Here is a 26,527-nt window from a genome sequence, read left to right on the forward strand (position 1 = left end):
TACGTCATTCAAACGGTGACTAATTTAATAATGTGAGACCTGGAGTTAAATGGTGTCAATTTGGTATGTAGTTGACTCGCTAAGAAGACAAAAGAGGACATTTTAAAGCACTAAGTGGAGTTTTGAGCGGAAACTGAAATGAATTCAGAAAGTGTTTTTTTTTCTTCTGGCATGACGCCAGCTTTTTCTGCGTTGGAAATAAAATAAGAAGTGTTTTGGATTCTGTCCTGCAAGAGACAAACAAATGAATATTTTAGCTTAATCTGAGGGACCCTTAAACTTCTCCCCAAATCCTCCACTCCTCCTCCTCCTCCTCCTCCTCCTCACTGTGCAAGTATGTAAAAGAATTAATGTCACCTTCCTGTTTCCTCTATAATTGTATGCTGTGTAACATCTTAACGCCACACTTTACTGCATTTCTGAAATGATTTCATTGAATATGATTTACCCTCGAGTTCAAAGGTCAGTGTTATACAAAGATCGCTCTGAAAGAAGCAGACTTCCTTTGAGTGAGCAGACTGTAAGGAAAAAAAATCCACTGAAAGAAGAAACCTTCACCAGAGAGCAGAGAGAAAGCGAGAGTAGAATTCAAAGAAAGGGTTGTCATTAAGACTCGAAAAAGAGAGACACATACGTACAGAAAATCATTTCATAACCACTCTATAGGAAACAAAATCATGGACGCATATTATGAACAGCAACAAAGAAACTACATGAAAGCACATCAGCGGATGAACCACTCGCTCTTCAAGGTTTGGCAGTCATTTCCACCTTACCCACTCTGACCTTGTGCTGCTTTATTTCAAACTGAAAGGAGTGAAGCCACCTCTGACATCGCAGCTCTTCAAAAGGCTTTACTTGTCTTTGTTTGCATTCATAGCAGACTCGAGCGAAAGAAAAAAAAAACATAACTGTGAGCTTCTCTCTGTGATTCATGTACGTTTGAGGGTGCTGCTTGTCAATAGACAAGGCAGGAAACTGCTTGGGGCCCCTTCACAGTATAGGGCCCCAAAATCTCGACATACTTTAAAGCACAGCAGAGGCTCAAAAACCTCCTTAAAGGGGGCCCAACTTATCTTATAGCTCTCACTTTCAACACCCTGCCAAGTGCTGCATGCATTATTGCTTTTAAAACCAAAATGTGTCAATGAAGGGAAATTATCTGATTGGGAGTGAAAATAGGAAAATAACTGTTAATGCTGGTTGATTTTTTTGCCCGGGACCCCAATGGACCCTTGAAAAAAAAAAAAAAGGGGAGAAGAAGAAGATGGATCTGTGGTTTTAAGGTATATTTCCTGTGCAAAACATTTCAAAAGTTTACCTTTATTAAGGTCGTGTCAATAAACAAATACACACAGTATTTGCTGTAAAACTGTATTTACATATCACATTAAAAGAGGCATGACTTATATTACAAATTCTCTAAAAAGTCCTATGTTTTTTTTATTTGGATTTATAAATACATACTGAAGTAAGAATGACACTTGGCAATTTGTTCTTTCCTGCATTGTACATGCTTTGTTGTTGTGTGTTTTTACCACATGCTCGATTGAAGTTCAGATTTTTGAACGGCGTGTTTGGCTGACGGTGAAGTGGATCCACCTTTGTCACTGTGTAGCTTGATAAACGTCTTTCATTTGTCTGATTCGATTAAGCAGAGAAGCTCCGCAGTGATGTGACTGTGGCATGGGGAGTTGGGGTCTCAAATGTAAAAGTAGTTTTCCACAGCCTCGCCGCTCTCCGCCATTTGGCTCAGCTGTTGATTTATTGACTCCTGCAGAGATCCCAGAGAGAGTTCTAACACTGGACTTCCACTCGGGCTCGGAGAACCCTGAGGGATCTCCAAAAAGACATCAGCAGGTTCTGCGTCCACTAACTGCTCCCCGTCGCTGAGGCTCAATCTGTATGCGCCCTCAGTCTCTGTGGTGGCTGTTTCCGCGGCAACGGTTTCTGAGGCAACCTCCTCAGTAGGTGTGTCCTGCGATGCCCTGCTGTCTTCTTCTTTGGTGGCCTTGAGTGCAGCAACTCTCTCGATTTCTTGGATCAGTTCCTCGTTGTTCTCCTTCCACTGACGGTACTTTGAAGGCGTCAGGCTCGACTCCTCCAGGAGCTTGTTGATCTGCAGAAGCTCCGCCTCTTTGGCCTGTAGAGGTTTAAGTGATGGAGAGACAATCAAACATGAAACGGTCGGATTTTCACTAGCTGAAAACCTTTCTTTTAGAGAGTTATTTGAAGATTGAGCATTATGAAATAAAATGTAATTAAAATGTCACACAGGTTCGGCTGTTTCAAATATGAACAGAGAACATTTCTTGTTTGTTCTAACTCATGAGACAAAAGAGGGAATATATAGGAGTTAGTGTTAAGCGACATATTTCAACCTCAGGTGTTTCGGTTGAGGGAAATTCGATGAGTCGTGCAGATGCAGAATTTTAATGCTTTTGTCCACTTTGCAGTTAGTATGTCTTGAAATCTGTCCTTTCTTAATAGTCGATTTCAAAGGCGTTTGTTTGAGTAACTTGAGGACATCCTTCCTGTTGTGCTCACCTTCAGTGTGCTCTGCAGGGCCCTGAGCGTGTGCGCCTTCTCGTTGATGACAGGGTTCTTGTTGCGCCGTATGAACGATTTCCTGAAGTGGTCGTGCGTGAACGGCTGCTCGCTGCCAATCAGAGTAACTCCTCCCTCCTTTATGTTGTTCATCATCATTCCCATCTCATCCACCGGTCCCCCTTCTCCCCCAATGAGAGGAGAGCAGAGGCAGAGAAAGGTCAAGATGGAGGGGGACAGAAAATGAAACGAGCTGTTAAGATGGGGTTTGGCTGACAACACACATGAAGCTCTTCTGACACCTGTTGACAGTTTATTTGGATACAAGTCAACTCAGGGTTCAGCCAAGAAAACAAACAACTTATCATCCCACAAATTATTAAAACATCAATCAGAGGGACTCATTTGTTTTTGACAGAATTTCAGTACACGAGAAAACAAAGCAGCAAAGAAAATCCAGAGTTGAGACAGTACATACCTGGTCCTTTGCTGCCCCCTGTTGAAGGACTCGATAATGGCACCTTGTTGATCTTCCCTTTGGGGCGAGGCAGAGTGTTGGACTGCACTTTCTGAGGCACAAAACGAGACACGTGTTGACATGGCACTCAGAAGACGTGTGTCTGCATCTGTGTGTGTGTGCGTGTGTGTGTTCATGTTTGAGCCTTTAGCTGCACTCACCTTGTTTCTTCTGCGGGGTGAAGGCGATCCCTCGCTCTCTGATTCAGTCTCACTGTAACATTCTGCACACAAACAAACAGGCTGTTAGATGAATGATGTTTAAATCACGGTGCATTTGTTTGTCTTTGTGTCGGTAGATCAGGACAACCTCAGAAGCAAGTACAACACGTTAAACAGGCATCAAAGGTACTGCAAAGTATTTTGGATGCCAGCCTGTAAGTGCATCTGATGATTGGTAGTTTAAATACAAGTTGAACAATATACATGAAGAATATCTCCCCACCTTCTTCACTATCAGGGCCTTTGTGTTTATGCTTCTGTATGGCTGTGATCAGGCGGTTGATCCACCTGAAGTAAATAAACAAAAAAAGACAAACATGACAACGCGGTTTGAAAGCGGTTTTTAATCAGAACTAGTTGGGATGCAGCTTTTTTTTTCTCTCCAGCTGAACACCTCTGTAAGTGTGACGCAACAGCCTCAACAATGTCTTTCTGAGAAGCCACCAGCAGGGGGCGATGAAGCCCAACACCTGTCAGAACAGGATGTAACGCCTCTGATGTGCTCACTGTTTGAAAAAAGTGAATGAATATATTGTTTAGCTGAAACATGTCGTTTGCTTGTGCTTTTTTTTCCAGAGGAGGTGGCTGAGAGTGAATACTTGCATTATTGAACAACCTTGGCTTTTTTCTTTTTTTTTTTTTTTAAAGGTTATGAGAAAAAGCAGACGGACAAGCTGTGCTAGTCTTTGGTCTGCAATTGATTGTACTTACTTGCTCATGTCCCCGAGGTTATCAGCAGCGAAGAAGAAGTTGTGAAATCTTGGGTGGCACATTTGAAACACACTTGGGGGGGGGGCAAACATGAAGGGGTTTTTAGACCATGTGAAGATCATCAAAAAGCAATTGAAAACTCAAACAGACAACAATTTACAAACACTCTATTCGTCATCGGTTATGAGTCCACTTGTTCAAAAGTTACGACATGTGCTTCAACTAAAACAGTCGATTAAAAACATTAAGAAGAAGGGCTTTATTTTGCACAATTTTCTGCGTGACACAAGCTCGTCGTGTAAAACTATGACAGACTGTCCTCTGTGCACGGGGACAATAAAGCTGCTGTTTTAAACTACTCAAATATATCTCTAAAAAAAATGAAGTAATCAAAGAGTATCTAAGGATGAAATCATCTCATCAAATCTACAAACTACAGCTCCTCACAAACCCCGACATGAAGATATGCTGTACCATGGAAGTGATCCTTACTATTTTCTCTTGTGCTCTCCGGCGCCCTCGATGTTATAGCTCGATATGTTGACGAAACCCTCGGCCTTCTCGTCCTGCAGGAAAAATCACACTGAAATCAACTTCAAGCTGGTTGTTTTTACAGCACGTAGCACTTGGACACGTCGTGATGAAGCATTTCCACAGTGTTGGTGTTATTCCGACCTGTTGGCTTGTGTACCAGTAGAGTGAAGGCCCCGTCAGGATGAACCAGAAGCGCTGCCACTTCTGGGCGATGAAGACACTGCTCTCCTTTCTCTTCTTCCAGAGCCAGCCGTCGCAGTCGGGTCGACCCAGCTCACGGCAGGACACGCGCCGCCGACTCATAGCCGTCGTCATGCCTGGGAGAGGAAACAAATAATGACAGGGAGGGATGAAGAAGATGAAGAAGAAAAAAAAGATCTGATGATGATGTTAAAAGACTTTACAAACGATGAAGGTTAATCTTCTCTTTTAAGATGATATGAAACAGTTTGACACTCGACTGTTTCTTTCTGCCTTTAAATACTATGATAGCCTCGCATGTGTTCCCTGGTTTTACTGACAGGAGTAAAAACCCTGTGTCAGGACCTCTAGATTTAATTGTCTTATTTGTGGACTCCTTATAAAAACAAGCTGATTTTGATAGCGACCGTAACACTATTAAGTTTTTACAGCATTAACATTTACCTTTCGTAGAAGACTTCTTTGTGTCTTTATTCCCCTGAAAATATAAAACCAGTAAAGTTAGTCAGAGTTTAAAACGTGGTAAACACAAAGTGTCACACGTGTGTGTCTGTCCTCCTTTCCTCACCGTGTGTCCCACCATCTCAGGGCAGGAGCTGACACTCGCTCTTTGCAGGTCGACTCCCTGAGGAGAATGACTTCTGAATTCCAAGGGTGATGGACTCCTGGGTAGTGGCGAGCGGTCTCGTCTCAGTCTCGGAGAGAGCCTCAACGCTTCCAAGCTGCCACAGTTGGACCCTGAGAAACGTTGATAATGTAGATATTCTTCATGAACCAGCAGTGACGATAAATCTTTTCAAATCACTGCGATACACAAGCAAAGCTCATTTTGAGTCCATGTCAGCAGTGAGTGACACTTTCACTGTATCCAGGCGACAAACATCCTCAACACAAGTACTGCAAGTACATGTGCGCTGCCAGCATCGACCTGCTTGACCACTGAGAGAACATTTTGAGATCATTGTGTCATCTTCACATAAAGTCGCAGTTTAAAACCCTTTTAGTTAAAATGAACATGCTTTCCTAGTTTATATCTCAAACTCAGCTCTGATAGGGAAGAAAAAATGATTAAAGAAGAGTCTAGAGCTGAAACAAAGAAGATCCCTCTACATGGCCTTCAGAAAGATTGACTCCGTAAACAAAATCTGCTTCTCAGAGAATTTGATCCGTCTTCATTTCTCTCGTGCAGCAAATTTAAAGGAGCAGTGTGTAACTCTGACCCCTAGTGTTTAAAATGGGTACTGCAGTCCAAGTTCAAACCATTGCAGAGAGCTGTCTCCCACCCTCCTCTCACGCAGGTTGCCATGTTGCACACACTGTAGCTTCAGCGTTTAGCCAGCTCTGCATCGGTCTGTAAACCTGTCTGCGTTCTAACCTCTCTCCATGTTTCAAAAGCATCTCCAACATTGATCCTAGTTTGAGCAGGTTTCTGCTGCTGGAGCTTATGAGAAACTTCCATCACTGCAACACCTGTTGGTTTGTTGTTCACCTGGCAAACCAACGGGCGCCTTTAAACTGCCTACCTTCTCTGGTCCAAACAAATCCAGACCAATACTTCATATTTAATAAATGGACCAGAGCTGGACTACCCTCTCTGTTCTTACCTGAGGCTGACAGTGGTGACAGCTGGTTTTGATTTGAAGTGACAGTCAAACTCTCTTCTTGCTTCTTGTCAGTTGACAACTCAGATTCTTCCTGCCCCATAGGCTGCTGTGCTGCCTCTGGCCCCTGAACGGCTCTCCTGTAGTGGAGAAACAAAACAAAGGCTGCAGTCCTGCACGAAATCCCAAACTCTCTCCTCCAAACACTTCCTGTTTCTCTTCAGCTGTCCTTTTCGAAGACAGGCAAATGGCCCCAGTAGAGATCTCTTATGGTGCATTCAAGTGCTTCACAGGGGCTTCAGCACAAAGACATTTTCAATTCAGCTGAAGAAAAACAACATTTGATTTAAGGGCAAAAAATGTCAGAAACAGTTCCTTTAACAGCCCCGAGGACGATGTCTCCGACAGCAAGAAAAAACATGACAAGTACAAGAGGTATAAACAGAGGGATTTGGGTTTTTAAGAGGTGAAATATGACTCCATTACTCAAAAGTTTAGACTTGTTTTTTCCACTTCGTCTGAAGTAAGTGTACCAGGATGTGGCAGGATAATTTACAACCTTAATGCACCATCCCCGCCTACACCCTACATTTGTCTGAGGCCGCCTGCTCTCCATCAGCTCTCACCGTCTCCTCTTGCCCTTCCATCACTCTTTTTCCTCCCTTCTCCCTTGTTTGTGTCTTTCTTCATCTCTCCCCTGAACTCCTTCAACTATCCATCTCCCGACTCATTTTTTCCTCCTTTTCTCTCGTTTCCAGTCAGCCGTGAACCGTGGGCGTGATAGATAAGAAATTTATGGCATAAGCAGTGTGACCTCATCGCAAACCTACCGGGTCCGGGCAAATTAACGAGGTCAAAAGGAGTTCATCACAAAATGTAGCCGAGCCTGCCGCTGCTGCCTGGGATCAGAGTTATTTTGCATCAAAATGTTGCAAGTTCCCACAGGTCAGCTATAGTCAGCTATTTTATTTCTTTTATTGGTTATTAAAATGCTTACGTTTCACATTATGTTTGAGAAGAGAGTCCATAATAGGGCAACGAGATTCTCTTCAAAGGAAACGTGCAGAACTTTTTAATCTGCTTCTTCAGCTCGTGGACGGCGTGTTTTGTGTTTTGTGTTTTGTGTTTTGCATTTAAAGGGTTCCCTGTGGTGTTTTCAGCTCAATGCATAACAGACTCAACTGTGCTGAATGTTCCTCACTAAAAGCTTCTGTTTGTATCCTTCAGGCCTCTCAAACCAGTCCTGTATATAATCATCCCAAGCTACAGTACAAGAGAGGAGGAATTTATTAAAAAATGATGTGTGAAGCAATAACTTGACTGCAGCTCGGGCTTTCTACTCAGAACTTGCAATAAACATTTGGAACATTCCCCGTTTGTTTATTTCTGTAGTTTATGAGATATGATAAAAAGTACATTATATCGATGGGTTTGTTATTTCACTGTAAACTGCAGGGGTGGGTGTGTCCAGACTTTTCTGACACCTGGGGCACCGAATTAAGTAAGGGGAGGGGCCTAAAGTGTGATGTGCTCAAAGACACAGATTAATAAACATAATTTACCTCCAATCATAGCTACATGATAACACAAGATGATGGAAACGTATTTATCAACTTATCTTTATTTATTCATTCACAAATAGAAAATGGATTTCTGTTTCTGGCTAATCCACTGATTTAAATACCTGACATATTAAAAATTATATTTTAAGAGTGATGTAAAAAAACAACAACATTGTTCTACAATTATTAGCGGTACCACTGTTTAACACACTTACCTAAAAGACAAGGACCTGACAGACGCTGCTACCCTCTCGAATATGGAGTGCCTGGTGTTATCCTCCTCTTCCTCTTCCTCCTCTGACCTCTCCTCCTCTTCTTCCTGAAAAGGAAAAAAAAATCCTCAGAAATACAGAAATACAAGCATGTGAGTGTGCACAATAAACTCTAAGAGTGTGTGCTCATCGAGGGCTTAGCAGAGGGGTAAGGAGGTGGACATCATGGCAGCCCTTCTCTTGGGGTCTCTGCCTGTGTCAGGACATGAGACAACAACACTGACACACACTGAAACTCTCTCAAAGCAGGGCATCAAGTGACGGCAACAAGGAGCTGATGCACTCAGCTGATTCATCATCATCATCTTATGTGAGCCTCCTCACCCTGAGGCGGCAGCTAGATCAGATATTAACACGGTGCGGGTCACGCAGGGGTGTGAAATGTGCAGCGTGTGAGCTTGTCTCAGACGCAGAGTTTCATTCAGAGTGTGGTTTGAGGACAGTCGCTATGGTGACTAATGACAATGAGTGAGTGTGTGTGTGTTTATGGAGAGATCCCAAGCAATGTTAAACGGAAATGGAAAATTAGAATCTCATGCAAAGGAAACGCATGGATCCCCTGATCTGAACTCTTCAAACAATCCAGTATTCGAGGCAGGAATTCATCTTCGATTGAATCAAATCATCAATCAAACACTGAGACTGAGTGGTAAAAAAATCTAAATTATCTGTGTTGGCATTGGGTTAGAAGATATTTGTGATAGATGTGTAGAGTTGACTGGGTGGCCTGACCTGTTCGGGGGAGAGCTGGATGGGGTTTCTGCGTCTCACTGATCCAGGTATCTTCTTCAGGACCAGAGTGACCCCGTTTGGATTCTCCTTCAGCTTCTTGATCAGGTTCGCTCTGCTCCAGCCCACCTGATACAGACCCACATCATTACTCCAGCGTCAACCTTCTGAAACCGTCCATGTGCGGACGTGTGTGTCTCGGTTACCTCGGAGCTACGGAGCGTTTACTCATCATACTGCATCATCACTTACATACTATGCAACACAGTCGTACATATAGGCTCGAGTACACATGATGTATAAACAACGACACTCTTACCACTATCTGATCGTTGACTTGAATCACTTCATCACCAGCCAAGATCTTCAAAAAGACACCGGCTGAAGGCTGCAAAAGAAAGTACAAATGATGCGGCAATGAAGTCACGATGAATTAAAACAAAACAAAACAAATTCAGTTTTTTCATTTTGGAAATATGTTCATTAGTTTTAGGAATACATTCTGCTCCTATCAGGTGTAACCTGTAGTGAAGAAGAAGGTAATAAAAGTTTTTTTTCTATGTTTTGTGAATGTCAGAGACCCTTTAAATAAAACCACAATATTCATCTTTAACCAGCTACTTATTAGCGTGCTAATTAGTAGCATACTGGCTGCTTATTAGCAGTCTAAAGCTAACATGGCATTATCTAAGAGTTTGTCATGTGCGCTTATTGACAGTAAGTTCAGAAGCTGTTGTACATGAATTATTATCTCAATAAGCTTTCGTTTACTTTGACCTTATGAGGACCAATGCAAAGGAGGCACAGGTCGGCTTTGAACCCGTGCTGCCTCTTTAGATTGGGCAACGCAACTAACCACCAAGCTACCGGCGCCCCATCTTCATAAATTGCCCAAAAAGAGTGGAGGGATAGCTTCCTCAGCTCGGCTGAGTCTGACTCGGGACTCAATCTTTTATTAAAGAATTCCTGAGAAAATCCTAAAGAGGTCCATTTAAATGAAACAGTCTAGCCAGGTTGATTCTGTGTGTGGAGCAGCACAGAGAGTGTGCACAAGAGACTGCACTGTGTGTTTGTAGGAATTGGTCAAGTCTCCCTTTAGCTGTCGACTGCAGCGATGGAACAACAGCAGCAGCAGCAGCAGCAGGGGAGTCGAGGGTATTTTGTTATTGACATCATGGAAAAATAACATCTCCGTCTTTTAGTCCTCAGGGGAGCTATACTCTCAGTCTGAGTTTACAAGGCTTCTTCTTCCTCTTGGCTTATAAACACTCCTTTATCCCTCCGTCGCTCTCCACTTCATATAATAGGCTTCATGTTTTAAGTGATCTTGACTTTCTCAGAAACAAACATGTATTCATGCCCTCTATTGGATGCTTTTTTTATTTCAGGAAAGGAGCCAAGGCTGACAAAATAACAAACACAGACAATGATCCACTTCTTATGTAAAAAGCCCTTATAACTACATTATTGTGAGGAATCCAACATGTACAGATAAGCTGTGACCTTACCCAGACTAAAATTAAATTAAACAAATACCTTTATTTAGTATGACTATAGAAAAACAATACATTCTGATGTTATCTGTGGTCAACTGATCAGGCCTTTCAATAGGAAAAGTGTAAAATAAATGAATAAATATCTGCTGCAGAATAATGTGCCAGGCGTGAGCCAAAGTGTCACAGTTTATCTGTAACTCTCACAGCCAGACAGAAGCGATTAGGAAATAAAACTGTGGGAAGCTTTAGACCCTTCACTGGAGCTGAACTTAACCTATTTGTTCTCTGATTTAAGAGGAGCTGAGGTCTGAGTCACGCTGCTCTCTTCTGGGAGATCAGTAAAGAGCACTGAGGTGGCAGCGATGGTTAAGAGAGTGAGTGTGTGTGTGTGTGTGTGTGTGTGTATGTGTGGATTGGATGTGAAAGAGTCTAACCTCAGCTGCAGTTCCAGTCACGTAGTGATTACTGGAGCCCGTCGACGTTATCTCAATTCCCTACCAGAAAGAGAGACAGAGAAACAAAAAGCTGCTTTATACATTTCACGCTGATTCAACCTGCAGAGCGCAGAGTCAGCTCTGCACATCATTAAGACAAAACGATTCACACTAATGGACTCAGAAACATCCCTCTGTCTTGTTCCTGTCATCACTGTTGGATGTTACACAGATATTGATGTCTGTGTCTTGATGTATCTATGCCTCTGCCTTTGATTACCCATCAGCTGGCCTTCATTGATTGGTTCAAAGGATAATGGGGAGAGGCGACAGACCACTGACCATGCAGCCAAGGTTACATAATCAATAATACATCGCTACCAGACAACTTCAACATTACGCTCCGCATCGAGACTTGAACCAGCGACCCTCCTGTTCCCAATCCAAGTCCCCGGGGACTGAGCTACTGCCGCCAACGAATGTGAAAGCAAAGCAAATGAAATGGAAATCGGCGAGCTTTGCTTTTAGCCCTTATTCAAAGGCGCCGTATCAACATGTAATAAACAGTTATTAACTGTCAGTACAGTAGCTGTATCCAAATATATGTGGAGTTAAATGGTTACAATTTGAATATTTGACAAATACAGTACACATTAAACCTTTCCCTGCATATAAAGGCCTTAACAATATGATCTTTAAATCTAGATTATGATTACTTTTTTTTCCCCAGAGAAAACTGAATCCATAAGAGCACATGTCCCTCTGTTGTTCGTCTCCCTCCACTGGTTTGCAACACATAGCTAGCTTACAAACCGGCTCTTTCTTACCTAAACTGTCTTATTCAGGTCTACACTCTCTCCTGCCCACTACGCTGATCTAACCTTCACAACAGGGTCCCAAAGCTCTCACTAGACTTTTCCCCTCCATCGCCCCCTGGTGGTAAAACAAACATCCAAAGTCTATTCGGTCTACATAACACTTTTGCACCTTTAAGAAAAAGCTAAAGACCCAGCTGGTTCATGAACACCTACACATTTAATGACAGTGATGGCAATGATGATGGTTTTGCGGTTTTGATGCGGGTTAGAACAGCTGTGGATGTTACGCGCTTCCTGTCAGCACCTGATTGGACTTAAAGCTGTTCTTGTTCTCTTACTCACGTCGTCTCCTACTTTCAAGATCCTTGCTTGTGTTGTTCTTACTCGCTGTTTGGATAAAAGTGTCTGCTAAATTAAATGTTTCTATTCCTTGGTAGATTTACTCTCGACCTTTGTAAAGTACTCTGTTATTTTCTCTAACGTCTAAAACACAAACTGTCATTTTCTGTGGCAGGATGAAGACATCTACAAGTGATGCATGAAAATATCAGATGAGTCACAATTTGTTTGTCATTTCCCAACACTGCATATATACTTATTTTTAAATAAATCATAGACGTCCACTCCCTCCCTCCTGCTTCTCCTCTGACTAGAACACATTTAAATTTGAGGCAAAGGAAAGAGGAAATGACGAGCTTTTACTATTAGATTCACGTGTTTCTTTATGAATGAACGGCTTTGTACATTCGGTACATTCAGAGAAGAAGAAGAGAAACCCTTCCCGCCTTTCAATTCGCTTCCTTTCCGTCTTTGGCTCCCATTATTTTCAATCATTCAGAGAGGCAGAGCTCGTCATCTGTGATGTGCTCCAATCAATTCCTGTCTGTCAGACCAGGATAATCAGGGTTTGTTGCTAGTCGCTGCGCACATTTGTAAAATGACCCTGTTTCCCTGTGACTGCAGAAACATGGTGAAAGATCACCAGCTGAAATCAACCCAGACACCCAGAGATACATAAAACAACCAAAGTATGAAACAAACTAAAGGACACTAGATGGAGGAGATAAGAGAAAACAGAAGAAAGGGATAATTGTTGTACAAGTTGTACTGAAGGTTGAGGCTTTGTGAGAAAAAGACAGGCAAGTTTATTACTAACAATGACACAGGAGGGAGAGTTTTAGAGGGAATTATTAAAAAGGTGGTAAAGACAGAACCTTTCAGGAGATTAAAGAATTGATGAGTGGAGACACAGAAGGACGAGAAAACTCCGGGTTATGAAGACGGCAGGAAATGAAAACTGAAAAAAGGCAGAGAGAAAAAAAATAGATAATAAGACAGAAATAACAGAGAGATTTTTGTCATGAATTTGGTGAAGCAATTAAACAGCGGGGGGGGGGTTATTAAAAACTGATGGCGGTGATGAGTTGCCGCACCGATGAGATGAACAGAATCCCAAATAGTGCATGATTGTGTTCAGTTAAGTTCGATTAGACAGAAAAATAGTTTCATTGTTTTACATGTAACAATAAAAAGGTCAGAGTGATGAAGAGTAAGTAGGCTTTACCAGCTGATCTCCAGGTGACACAGGCACCAGGTCGACACTCTCCAGCTGAGCAGTGTGGGTAAGAAAGGAGTCAGGGCTGGAGTTCAGGATCTCATCACAAACTGCCACCATCTGACGGCACTACAGGGTGAAACAAAAACATGGTATTACAGAATATACAATAATAAAAGTTTATCAAAACCGATGCTTTAGAGCAGTGTTTCTCAACTGGCAGGCTTTGACCCAAAAGTGAGTTGTGGATCTGTTTTCAGTGCGTTTCTGGGAAACAGCTTGTGAAGAGCGTTTCAAACGTTTGTGTTGTTGAGCTTCCTGCCTCCGTTACATGTTTTGAAGCATCTACTGCGCAAATTTTAATTAAATAGATCTGATTGATTGAAAAACATCAGACATCTCGGTCGTCATTTCTAACAGAGGACTTGGCCGTGGGTCCTGAGGTTAGAACCTCTGCTTTAGAGAACATTCAAATCCCAACAGTGAAATATGCAAGAAGAAAGTCCCAATGAAACCAGGAAAATAAAAACAACAACGCAGCAATAAAACATGAAGACATTGGCTAATGAAGACAGTTAAAATAAACAACAAATAAATAACTTCATGGCTATCACAAGGATTAGAAGTATGCCTTAGGAAGTCTTTAAAGGTGATTTAAGAGGCAATCCTGATGCAGTTAGTCTGAGATTCTCCGGCAGGTTGTTCCACAGCCGAGCAGTCTGAGCAACAAACGCTCATCTCCTTTGGTTTTTAAGTTTGAATTCTGAAGAGTGAGAAGGTTCCTGTCTGAGGATCTGAACTGAGAGATCAGCAGTTCAGATATGTTCAGACCATGACGTGCTTTAAAAGTAATAAGTGAAACCTTCAAATCAATCCGAGAAGTTATAGGCGTCCAGTGTAAGGTAATTAAAGCAGGACTGATGGGAACACTTACCACAGAGATAATGTCCTTTTCCTTATCGAAGACGGAGTTATCCTGCAGATTGGATGAAATAAAATGATGTAAGTCACACACAACAGAAAATGACACCACGGCAGACTATGTGAGTCGGATATTGATTTGTGGAAATGGGACAATCTGACACAAAACTCATGTCCTAGTTCCTCTTCACAGCATGAGGCAGGAAGTGAAAGTCCAAAGAAATCCAGAGTCAGAAGGAATCCTATCAGACCTGTTGGGTTTGTTATTTCTACTATTTTATTGGCTTTTAACCAGTTCTGCTGAAAAGAATAAAATAATATATAAATTAACACTTGTGTTATGAAAGTTATTAATACAGACTACAGGGGATGAGGGGAAAAGTTCAGAGGGTTGTTTACGCAGCCACGATTGATCAAATAGATGCATGCCACATACTTTACATCAGCGCCTATTAAGCTAACTTGCATCGCCGGCTAACGTGACACCTTACATAACGGACTGTAAGAAGACACTAATCCCTTTGAAATGTGGCAATGGATAAACAGTGAACACGTTGGATGTCTGTGCTAATTAAAGGCCATGACACAACAAGGCTGCACAGAGGGGTGTGACTACTGTCATGACTGCCGGTCAGTTCAGCTTGACTGCTACATTAGCTTGCTGTTTGTTGTTGTGAGTGTAGCTTTCTATTCCCATCAGGTGTTACAGTGGTGATACTTAGAGACAGCACCACAACAAACCACTTAACACGGCATGTTAAAAGCCAAAACATGTTCAGATCTTTATCTTAATCTCTACTTACAAGCCATGTTCTCTGTTCATGATAGCCTTGTATGTTAGCATGACTCAGGATATGCGTTTGGTTAGTTAGGACGTCAGTCATAGCATGAACCAAAAAAAAGAAATTATTTCTCCAAATTTCTCTTACAAAGAGAGCATCAACTAATAGCTTGACTTAAAATAAAGAGGCACTGAAGATGTAACTCGCCTCTGCTAACATTACCTATAAACATACTTGGGTTATCTGAAACTAGATAACAAGCTTTTTTTAGCTGCTTAGAAACATTTGTTTCTCATGATAAAATAAAAGGAAACTGAGTCACACTGAACGTCAGCATGTCTGGCCTGCTGTGACATTTTTTGTTGTTTGCCTTTAAAAGGTAGGACAGCTGAAGAGAGTAGAGAGTGGGGGATGGCACGCAGCAAAGGGCCGAGTTCAGCATTGAACTCTTGCTTGCATCGACCAGAACTACTGCCTATTAACATCGGGCAAACTGCAGAACCGCTAGGCCCTAGCGGTTCTGCAGTTTGCCCGATGTTAATAGGCAGTAGTCCTGGTATAGGCTATCCGGCGCCCCCTTGACAATGGCAATGCCAAAATAACTGTACGGCATGTTAGCTAGGCTAGCTAAGTAAAAATGCATATTAGCATTTGCTAGTTAGCACACAATTGGCTTTAGCTGAGTCATTTAGTCATAGGCTACATTAAATGTGGAAAATGACACCAAAGGATTTTACAATAGAGCCTGAGGGGTACTGCATTTAACATATCACTACATTAAGCTAAATGTGATCGTGAAAGGTCAATAGAAAAAGTCACAACAGTTCAAATGGTTGTTAAGATATTTTATGGCTCAGAGAAACAAAATCAGACTTTGTTGTGACTGAGCACACAAGTAAAGCCTGACCTACAGCTTACCCCAGGTGCTCAATAAACTAACCCATGTGTTCAAAATGTTGACTTATGAGGTATATGTGTTGATGCCACTTCCTTCCACACATCATCACTTCTGCCTCTGTTTCATTGGTAACACCTTTCCTTCCTGTTTCTCACAGTTTGCTCTCAAGACATTCGGTAGAAATACAACAAAACACAAACCTCTGCTTTTTCTGTTATACTGTATTTTAAGCCACATCTCAGGGGACTTCCCCAAAACCACACAAGCCACCCAACATTTCTTTTTGAGTCTAGAACAGGAAGCCAGACATGAATGTGCGGTGGTCTATACAGGTGGTCACTTCTGCCCTGAAACTGACAAGAGGAGAGCTTAGAGGGGAAAACAGAGCTCAGCAGGGAACAGACGAACAGTTCAACATAATCACTGTCAGACATGCTGTAAGTCAATCTACTAAAAAATAAAATCTAAAATATCAAATTGCTCATTGAGACGAGCAATATGTTGCCGCATTCAAATTACTGTTAAAGTCTCAGTGCACACATTCATAGATAAGAAACATCATGTGATACTTATTTTAAGAGCTTGCAGTGTTTCCTCGCTGAGGCAAAGACACATGAGCAGCAAAGGGGCAACAAGAGAAGAGGAGAGAAATAGTAGGACAGACGTGTTCAGTCCCCAACAGCCTCCAGCGTGTTCACGCTCCACTTCCTTGCCCTTCTATTGATTTCTTTCTAAAATAGGACATTTACCAAAACATTTCGCTTTAAAACAAGTGCTTTCATTCTTTGAAAGGACTCTTCGGGTTTTGCAACTCGCTCTTCTCCCTCATATCAAAGAATAGGGGGGAGTCTGAGATTAAAACCCTTCTTCAGTTAAAGCAGAAAAGCAGGTTTAAAAAAAAGTTACATAACATTCAAACCAATGTAACTCTGGCCTTTCAGTCAGTCTTGTGGTGCAACATTATATATCACGCCTAATATTACCAACCTTCATTGTAAGGACCATATGAGCAGTTCTGTGCACTCAAGTTCAAACCACAGACAAACATTCAAGAGCAACCTTTTCTTCTACCTTTTTACAGCAGCTATAGTTAAATATTAGCCAATATCAATAAATGGCCGGCAATCTCAAACTGAATGAGCTGCACAATCTTTTCCCCTCTATGTTAAATGGCAACACTGACTTTCAGCATTGTCAAAAAAAAACTCTAATAAAAGTGCATTGCCTCTCTGTCTACTTCCCAGTTACATGCATCTACTCGTTCTGATAAGAAAGCTGGTTCTGGGTCTTGTGTGAGTGTGGCTTGATCAGGTGGTGAGCCAACTTTACAGCAGTGCTCTGTGCCTGAAAGTTGTTCTCTCTATAGTTGTCGTGGAAACAAAGAGAAGCTATTATGTGGGAGTAACGTTCCTAAAGGAGCGGCCGACAAGAGGAAACAAACGCATGGACACACACACACACAAAAACTCGGCGGTGTGGATACACATAAATGTACCTGCATAGACTATTTCCTTTCCTCTTGTTTGTCCTCTCTGACTTAATTTGCTCATACAACATACCTTTCAAAATAAAAGCCTTGTAGAGTCAAGCCCAAACATGTTCCGTCTGTCTCTGTTTACAAACTTGGACTTCCCCAGCAAATATCTTCCATTTGCCACCACCAGGTCACAGATGTGCTATAAAAAGACTGAGAGACATATTGATGTTAGATCTCTTTTTACACCTGTTTCTTACCTCTATCGTCTTCATCTTATTACCCCTGTTATGTTTGTTTCTGACCTCTCCGCTCAGCTCATTTCTGAGTTTCCCTTATTCTGTCTTTTTTGGCCCCAGGACAAAAAAAAAAGTTATGAAACTTAGGCCTTTTATCCTTTTCTATATCCGGAGCTTTTAATAAGTCCTCCAAAAGCAGTGGGATGCTTGTCATTGCTTTTGAGGAATAATAGAGCTGTTTTTAGTATCCTGTTTTTCATGATAATGTCTTTGGTCTTAGAATTTCATTACATAACAAAAAAACAAAACGCCTTTACATCGGCTTCATATTTGTCAATCCTCAAACATTCAAATCATATTCCTTAAGTGGTTTTAAAAACATAATTTAACTAACACAAAATTATGCTTCCAAATCCATTTTTTCAAGGTTTATTTGTGGCTTTTTATTCCATTTATTGAGAGATCAAACAATATATAGAGTCAGAAATAGGAAAGAGAGAGAGTGGGGAGGTGACATGCTAGAAAGAAGCCACTGGTCAGATTGGAATCCGAGCTTCCCGCTTGGAGGATGATAGCCTCAGTACATGGGGCACACGCACTAACCACTAGGCTACCGGCGCCCCTTCCAAATTAATTTTTGCACTGACATCTTATTTCACAGTAAACAAGGCCCTCTTTCTGTCTCTCTCTCCCCCCCTTCGGACTTTACTTTCTGTTCGGAGGACTCAAAGCACAGAGAGAAACTGAGACTTGGCAACTCCGGTGTGTCTGCAGTGCAGTGTATCCCAACAACACCAGCTGACTGCTGACCTTGAGGGCCCTTAAGGGCGCTTGCGGACACACAAAGGCACTCAAACACAAACGCACAGATTACCAGGAAATAAAAAAGTGCTTCTTTTTTATTTATTTACCGTGTGAGGGTTGTTCTGTAGCTTCTTTGAAGGCAGTTATCCAGACACAGCCTCCTGACAACCTGTCATTGCACTGGGCTCAGTTTGCAGGGATCTGACTTTAAGAAGCTACGACAAAGTCTTTTAGAGAATCATTAATGCTGCATTTCTGAACTGATCACTAAGGTATAGAAAAAGCATTTGTCTATGCACTCTCCTCACCTGCCTGCAGGTTAATAATGCTATGATGACAGCTGAACTGACAGTTGGGTACTGACACATGTGAGATTTCCTATTTTTCTCCCGTCTATTAAACACGTGCTTCTCAGCTGTCCAAAGATGACCTTTAGTTCTCCTGCACAGGCTGTTTTATAACACCTGCCTTCACTATATGCAGGCATTATCTACTATAATAGTAATTTGCCATCATTACAAATTGTGTTTTTTGAGTAAAATAAGTGAAAGTCCAACTGCTTCCAATAGTCACGTTTCCCCAATACCAATGTGAATGTTGTTAATACAGCCTAAAATGCAGTATCAGGTATTAGCATGCCATTGTGCTGATTCAATATTAGCCCCTAAAAATTAGCTTGTTCCTTTTCCTTAAAACAGCAGCAGATATCATAAAAGTTTTGTTTGTGGCTGCCACTTATAATTATGGTGTTCAAGAGTGACAAAGAGTGAGTGATAGATAAAAGTATCGTGTGTAAAAAGCCAACAACACTTCATTGCTAGTTAAAAGTTTTTGTTACACAGAGCTAGCTAACAATGTTTAATTCCACACGGCGAAGTTTTCTCGGTGTAAAATAAAGCAGTTCAACATTAATCTTCAGTGTTACTCTCATACTAGTGAACTGAGCCGTTGTTACTGTTAGCGTAGCCTGTCGCTAGGTTATTAGCTTGTTTTCAAATTGGTTAACTTTGACTTTATTAGATACAGGAGTTCACAAACTTTTTAGCCTGCGACCGCTAAAATGACGGTGCTGGCAACTGGGGACCCCCATTGTCCCTGGAGATGGCTAAAACAGCCAGGCACACTATGATGCCTATCCAAATGTTGGCATGAGAACAGAAAAGAACACCACAGCCCAAACAGAAGTAGAAGCAGAACACACTAAGTTTCTTTGTTTTTCTCTGTTTGTATTTTCACAATAATGAATAAGATATGTTATCTAATAGGTTTTCCCCTCAGGGGGTCCCAACCCCTATTCTGGACTCAACAAACCACCAACTCCTCCATGAAAAATAGGACCCAAATTTCCAGTACTTAAGCTCTTCAAAGACTTTTTGACATGCTGAAAATGTCTCTATGACCCATTTTAATGTCCCAACACACCAGTTGAGAACCACTGCTGGCCAAACAACAATCATAATATTTCATCCATACATGATTAGCAGTTCATGGCTGTCCTCATTAAAAAAAAGGATTTCTTTATCCCACTTTAATGGAAGGGACACTTCCTAATTCACAAGCCAATATGACAAATGTTAATCTGCACATCAAGAAACTTTTCACTTGTCCTAAAATCCAAACAAAATGTTCAGATCACTAAACTACTCACTCTGTATGGACATTATGTATTGTCTGTAAAACACCTGCACACATGAACACAAAAAAACAGGAATTGACTAAACAATAGCCAAACGTTACTAAGCAATGACCAACCGACAGAAGCAGGGAAAGCTTTCACTTACTAATGACTAACTCAGTGACATACTTCCATCTTTATAGAGCTGACTATGAACAAAAACAACAGCCAAATGTGATTTGCTTCACAGGGGCAAAAACATCCTATCGAAGCAACATGCTCAATGACACTCTGAAATCCACACCTCCTTCCTCACAATATGATCCCCAAAATGTCACTGTTACTATACACCATCACAAAAACCGCAACTCTAATTTGATATGCAAAAGTCCTGTCGGCTTGTTCCGGTTATACTTTTGAATTTTTTTTAACCACGAAACACTGCTATCTAAGATTCAGAATCACATTACGTTCAAGTTAAAGTCTCCCACTTAAAGAAAACAAAGCATTAAAAAAAAAAAAACATTGTCATAACAAACAAACAAACAATGCCACAAAATGATGTGAAGGCCTGAGACATTGTGTGCAGTCAAGCAAAGCGCCAAAAAAAACAGCAAAGGCATTATATCACCTTGTGGAAGAATCATCCAATCAGAGAGATTAAAACTGTACCTGTCGTCACTGGCAGGAGTCCAGAGCCAGCTATAGTGGGTCTATATATATATAAACTGAGCCTCCTCTGCTTTCTTACCTCTCTCTAATGATCTCTCAATCTGCTGCTCTCTGGAGCTCTATCCTCTCTTCTGTCTCCTTTTCTCTACACTTGAACATTCATCTCCCATGACACTACAACGTCCGATCTAAGCCAAGTGTCTCTCTCTGCCTGTTGCTCCCTGCTGTTCATTCAGCGGCATGCGCTCCCTCAAGAGTCAGAAGTCATTAAAGAGTCGTGCGTAATCCCTCCCCTCAGTCTCCTCCTCCTTTTACTGCCTTCCCCCTTTGACTCCTTCCTTTCCTTCCCTCCCTCCCTCCCTCCCTTCCCCGGAGATCTGACAAATCCAGGCCTGTCTCTTTGTGCTACCTGTGAGCACTTTTCATACAGCCCTCCCGATCTGAATATTCCTTCTCTCCCCTCTTAAGTTCTCTGAAATCTTTTCCTACCACAACGAAGAAGCAAACAAAAACACAATCCAGCCCCTCTTCTTACACCAATCCTTTCAACCTTCTTCAAGGTAGAGCCGCTCACAAATATTCCAGGAATGTAAAGATAAAGAATGCATTACTCAAGCTCAGCTGAGGAAAAGGGAGTTGTGCTTCAGTTTTTGTTTTTTTTTTCTCGCTGAACTTTTAGGGGAAAGAAACAGCCAACCACAAAACAAGTTGCTGTTCCTCTTTGGAGGGTTTTGTGTCCACTTGTTTGTAGTTCCTGTTAAGATAAAACACCTCGTGCTTTCACGAACATACATGTAAAACTACTAAACACATACGAGACACGGGAGTTGTATGACCGTTAAAACTGTAAGGGAAATTAACTGCTTGAAGCTTCACGTGGACCAACCTTGTGGACGATTTCTCCCAGCTCTCTGCAGTAGTTGAAGATGCTCTTACTGGAGGTGTATCCACTGAGCTGGGAAAACTGATGCCTGGAGAGACGAGAGAATAGAAAATGAAATGAAACCTGGAAACGAGCAACACTCGCAGTGGTCGTTTAAAGATATGAGCACCAAGTGAAAGCTTTGAACTGTTCATGATAGCCTATCCTCTTGTTCACAGACTTAAAAAACAAACGTTTGTCCATACGGTTCATACGTTTGTCTCTTCTGGCTCCATTTTCGCAGCTCTCTGTTTTGTGGAATCAGCCAGTTGTCGCTGTCCTGCCTGAAACTGTTTCACAACATGACAGCCAGACTTCTGTCAGGTTTGGCGAGGAGGGATAATACAGTCCCGTTTAAGCCTCTCTTCACTGGCCTTTGATATATATTTGAAGGTTTGTTTTAGAAACCCAGAATAGCCTCCAACACCTCCAGGTCCCTCAAATCTCCTGACAGGAGCTTCCTGTCAGTCCTTTGCTCAAATCTGAGAACTCTGCATTTACAGTCGAGGCCCAAAGACTGAAGAACGGCTCCTCCTCCTCGATTATATCTGCCCCATCTGTCAAAACCAGACTGTAAACTATTTAAAAAGAAAGTATTTGAGTCCTCTTGTCGTGAACAGGCAGCTTGTTAGCTGTATTTCGTGCTTCCTGTTTTGTTTGTTTCTCTCTCTGGGCTATCATTGGTCCATTTAATGTATTGTGTCATTAGTGCCTCGTGCAGCCCTTTGGTCAGCGGCTGCTGCTTTAAATGTGCATTGTAAATCCATAATATTGACAGCAGGATTTTTACATTTCCCTGTAAAAGAATGCATGCCTTTCACGTACAGTAATCCTTTTTACTTCAAACCTGCAGCAACAGGAACTACAGCCAGCACTATTTTTGTGGGAGACGCCAGAGAACATTTTCAGAGCAGAGAATAACTGCAGGACAAAATAGAATTTGGAGTACTGTGTATATATAACGGTTAGATAACTCTCCTCTTTACAGACCTGTTGAGCATAGAGAAGAGTCCTTTGGCAGAGGTGATGAGCTCCAGTACGACCTGCAGGACGCCTGCAGGCAGCCTGACCCTGCTGCCTCCGTCGTAGCTGTTGTGGCGCCAGCTGCTCTGAATGCCCATCTGGAGGGTGTGGGCCACGGCACGCAGCTTCTCGGTGAGGCCGCGCAGGTTCTCCCCATCCATGCCGTACGTCTAGAAGGACACGTGAAACAAGCACACATATGTGGTGACATGTTATTTGCATCTATGTCTACAAATAAATGAACTATGTTTTTGAAAAAACGACAGCTAAACACAGCATGCAGCACGGCGTTTCATCTCGTAGGACGGCAAAATCATTTGTGCAACCCAATAACAAATATTGTAGTTCAGACAAACATCTGTAGCTTCTCTGGATTCATTTTTGGAAAAGTCCAAGGTGCAACGTGAGCCTATTGGTTAGTGCATGCGCCCCATGTATGGAGGCTATCGTCCTCAAAGCGGCTATTCGGGTTCGAATCCGATTTCTGACACTTTCCTCTGTTCTATCTTGCCATGAAAACCTAAAAAAATAAACCTTGAAAAAAGGGAAAATCCAGCAAATATTTGTCCATTAAAGCCCTCAACACCACCTCAGCTTAGTGTGTGTGTGTGTGTGTGTGTTTCAGAGCACCGTGAAGTCCAAGACAAATTTCCCACTGGGGTAATACATTTTAGGTTGAATATCCAAAAACAGTTAAAGGTTAAATTAATCAGCTTTAGTCATAACTGTATTATTGAGTTGTTAATATACTGTTACTATTTATTTTGAAGGCTGTAGTTTTTTTTTCCTTTCACGATTAAACATGTTTTTATTGTAATATTTACGTAAGCCAGAGCTGCCACATTCACATTTCGCTTAAAATAAAATGTTCCAATAAGAAGACAGAGCCTCTTCTCCCTCATCCGCAGTGACAATAGAAGCCGTCACTTATTGTCAAACCCACTCCTCAGTGGCCAAGAGGCGCCGATCATTCAGGCTTTGTTGTATAACATCAACCAGCCGCAGCACTCCTGTGTCAACAAGTGGACATGCATCTTTCATGGCCATGTCCACTTTGTAGTTGTTAATTATGTAACGGTGCTCTTGAACGAGTGTTTGGTCTGCTCCATGTGAGCGTCTGATGGTTTATTTTTTATGAATGAGGCCTGTGTTCGCACTTCACGCAGCCTTAAGACAAGATTTGCATGCACACACACACACACACACACACACACACACATACATACACGCTGAAAATGAAATCTGCAAATCCGTGAAATGGATCTAATCTTCTCCAATGTTTTGATTTCCGCCAAGTGCACCCAGAAGTTTAAACATTTGGGTCTGATTCCCACTCATTCATAGAGACTTTGATTTGAAGTGTTAATTACTTTTTAAACCGTATTACAACTATTCCACAACATGCCGTTTAAGCTGCCCGAGCTTTTCCTTGGTGTTCAAAGACTGTTACACCACCAGAGCTGGAGCTTTGCCTGGCTCAATTAGTTCTTCCAATGAAACAAAAGCCATTCTGGAAACACAAAAACACCCCCACACACACACCAACGCCGCTATTTAAGAGTCCTGAAACTCCCTCTCAGAAATTTGGACAGGGAGGAAATTCAATTAAGGCAGCAGAAAGAGAGAGATGGAGAGGGAGAGAGAGAGAGAGAGAGAGAGAGAGAGGCAGAAGTGAACAAACCTTCCCAGATATTAGCATGTAAAGGATTAGGCAAACGCATGTTTGTTCTGAATCTGATTTGGTTGTTGCTGGAGCGTGAAGCGTTCTCTGATAGACACGACAAAAAATGTAACTATATAACTATGATTTACTGTGAAATGGAATGTGGGGGTTTTCATATTAACACTAAAGCGCGAAGTGAAGCAATGAAGTCAGACTTGCATGTTGCAAACAGCTTTGTGAATCAAGACTTCAACAGGTTAGATTTTTGTGCACACACACTAAATAACATCAGAAGAAGAAATGCTGGTTCCCCTGTGCAAAACGGAGCAGGGTCTTAAAACAGCAAACACCCTCCGTGTTATAAAATATCGTAATTACCAAGAGTACATCCCTCCGCCACAACATACACACGCAGCCTTGGATACACAAAGCGCTGCTATGGACACACACTGCACACATGTGCATCCGCTTCCTGCCTCACCAGAGAGCACAGTTTCTCCACAGCCTCCAGGATCAGCTCCTGGTGTCCGATCTTATGCACTCCAAACTTCTCCAGGTCCTTCGAGGTCAGCTGCAGCAGATCCATACCTGATAAATGCCACTCAGACACCTGGTATTGGTGCAGGGGGGCGTCCAGACCTGGCAGCAAAACACAGAATGCAAAATATTTACTTCCCCAGCACATAGCCAAGACATGGCAACGTTGTATAGACAGAAAGCCCCATGCATGTGCAGGCTCAGACATGCAGAGGGAACCTGCAATCACAGTACGGCTGCAGGTGTCAGGAGTTATGCAGTTTTAGAAATAAAATAAAAGTTGTCTGCTCAAATAGATGTTGGCCAAAAAGATTTGAATGTATGTGTCTTTAAAATGTAATTGATTTACATCATGGTTTTATTAACAGGGGACTCTGACAACATTAATAACAACGTGATTGTTGAATCTCATCAGTGTACTTTTTCAAAGCGATGAAGTCTTGGTAACTGGATCTCTTCAAAATAAAAGCACATACGAGTATACATGGTCATAAATGTGGTATTACATGTTGAAGACTTGGGAAATGATTTGAAAATCCTACATGTTTTTAAAACACTAATAAAAACATGGCAATATGAATTCTACCTTTAACAGTTTATGGAAATAAAACAAGTTGCAATGACATCACCAAAAGCAAAAGTAGCCTGATCTCCAGGCAGTGTTTTATTATCATACTATTTGATCATAAATACACTACTTATGTATTTGTTGTGGTACTTATGTGGCCGGTAAAGTTTATGTAACTATATCATGTAGGTTACAGGGGGCTTTAATGTAATATTACAGTAAGTCTCAAATTAAACAAGCAAATCAAATGGTTTAAGATGATTGATTTACGCTTTTTAAAAAAATAAAATTAGGCTAATTACGAATAGGTATTAATTTAAAGTGGAAAAGTAGCATAAATAAGATTTCCAGTACTAATAATGCGCTTGTACTGTGCAGGCCAACATTATTATAAGACAGCATAATCCAAGCAGTTTGAAGAATGCAATGTGGAACATCTGGGTTTAAGAGTAAATCAGTCAGTGAACGCAACATGTCCATCGTAGGAGTAGTCAACAAGAAGCCTTGAACTGTTTCTAAAGGGAGGCCAGCACCTTGATCAGAGCAGGACTGCTGTGGCTCCACTTCCTCATTCCACCTCCACCTTTCACTTCCAAGAGGATTTGTGTGGCGCGTCTATTTCTGACGCCGCCGTGAGAGCCAAAAGTAGCCTTACCTGTGAGGCGATCAAGGCGTGTAAATAAAACCCCCACACACAACAACAACCCCCCCCCCACACACTATGTTCCTCACCTTGGAGCCACTTGCTGACTCTCTCCTCGCTCCACGACGTGATAGGCTCCATGCTCGGAGTCCTGCTACACTCGCTGGTTCAGCTCCCAGCCTTCCTGGCCGACTTCTACTTCTCCGGGCTGCTGGAGGAAGAAAAGGTCGATCCTGATTCGGAGTCGGACGATGACGACTGGCACGCCTCCGCACAGGTACGGCAGGTAAGAGAGTCCCACTGCTGACAGCCAATAGTGCGGAACTGTCAGGCTCGACCAGGAGCAAAGACCCCTCCCTCCCTTCCCCCTTTTACCTCTCCTCCTCCTCCTCCTCCTTTCTTACCTGGAGGAACAGACCGAGTGTGTGAAAGCAAGGTGCAGCAGCTTTAATATTTCATAACAGGCGACGAGCATGTTGTGTTTTTGCAGGGCAAGCATGTGACACAATAACAGCAGCACCTGTACAGTACCTGTGATCCTAAACAGTAACCTTCTAATGGGCCAGAA

At 42.0% G+C, this 26,527-nt stretch overlaps 2 protein-coding genes across 3 annotated transcripts in view; one reads left to right on the top strand and one right to left on the bottom strand.

Annotated features, from left to right (window-relative positions):
- Window positions 1-1,307: 1,307 nt before the first annotated feature.
- cnksr1 (connector enhancer of kinase suppressor of Ras 1) lies at window positions 1,308-26,157 on the bottom strand. 2 transcript variants are annotated; one of them, XM_079369384.1, is made up of 21 exons: window positions 26,049-26,157; window positions 24,693-24,850; window positions 22,516-22,718; window positions 21,490-21,574; window positions 14,133-14,174; window positions 13,208-13,327; window positions 10,826-10,885; window positions 9,215-9,283; window positions 8,899-9,024; window positions 8,110-8,213; window positions 6,336-6,472; window positions 5,300-5,469; window positions 5,176-5,209; window positions 4,672-4,847; window positions 4,489-4,562; window positions 3,997-4,068; window positions 3,509-3,573; window positions 3,226-3,287; window positions 3,026-3,116; window positions 2,548-2,729; window positions 1,308-2,143 (listed from the first exon to the last, which is right to left on the bottom strand). In XM_079369384.1, exons 1-21 carry the CDS (start codon window positions 26,098-26,100, stop codon window positions 1,703-1,705), a joined length of 2,523 nt encoding a protein of 840 aa, XP_079225510.1. In that variant the 5' UTR covers window positions 26,101-26,157; the 3' UTR covers window positions 1,308-1,702. The 2 variants fall into 2 exon arrangements, with proteins under 2 accessions (XP_079225510.1, XP_079225511.1); XM_079369385.1 differs by lacking the exon at window positions 26,049-26,157 and adding an exon at window positions 25,850-25,971.
- Window positions 26,099-26,527, top strand: part of rps6ka1 (ribosomal protein S6 kinase a, polypeptide 1) — a gene marked incomplete at its 5' end in the record, with an annotated part of 50,786 nt that continues 50,357 nt past the window's right edge. The window contains one exon of the mRNA XM_079369388.1: window positions 26,099-26,245. Coding sequence (XP_079225514.1) covers window positions 26,099-26,245 — 147 coding nt within the window. The remainder of the gene's footprint in view (window positions 26,246-26,527) is intronic.

The sequence above is a fragment of the Symphodus melops genome (genome assembly GCF_947650265.1).
Source record: "Symphodus melops genome assembly, chromosome: 19".
Taxonomy (NCBI): domain Eukaryota; kingdom Metazoa; phylum Chordata; class Actinopteri; order Labriformes; family Labridae; genus Symphodus; species Symphodus melops.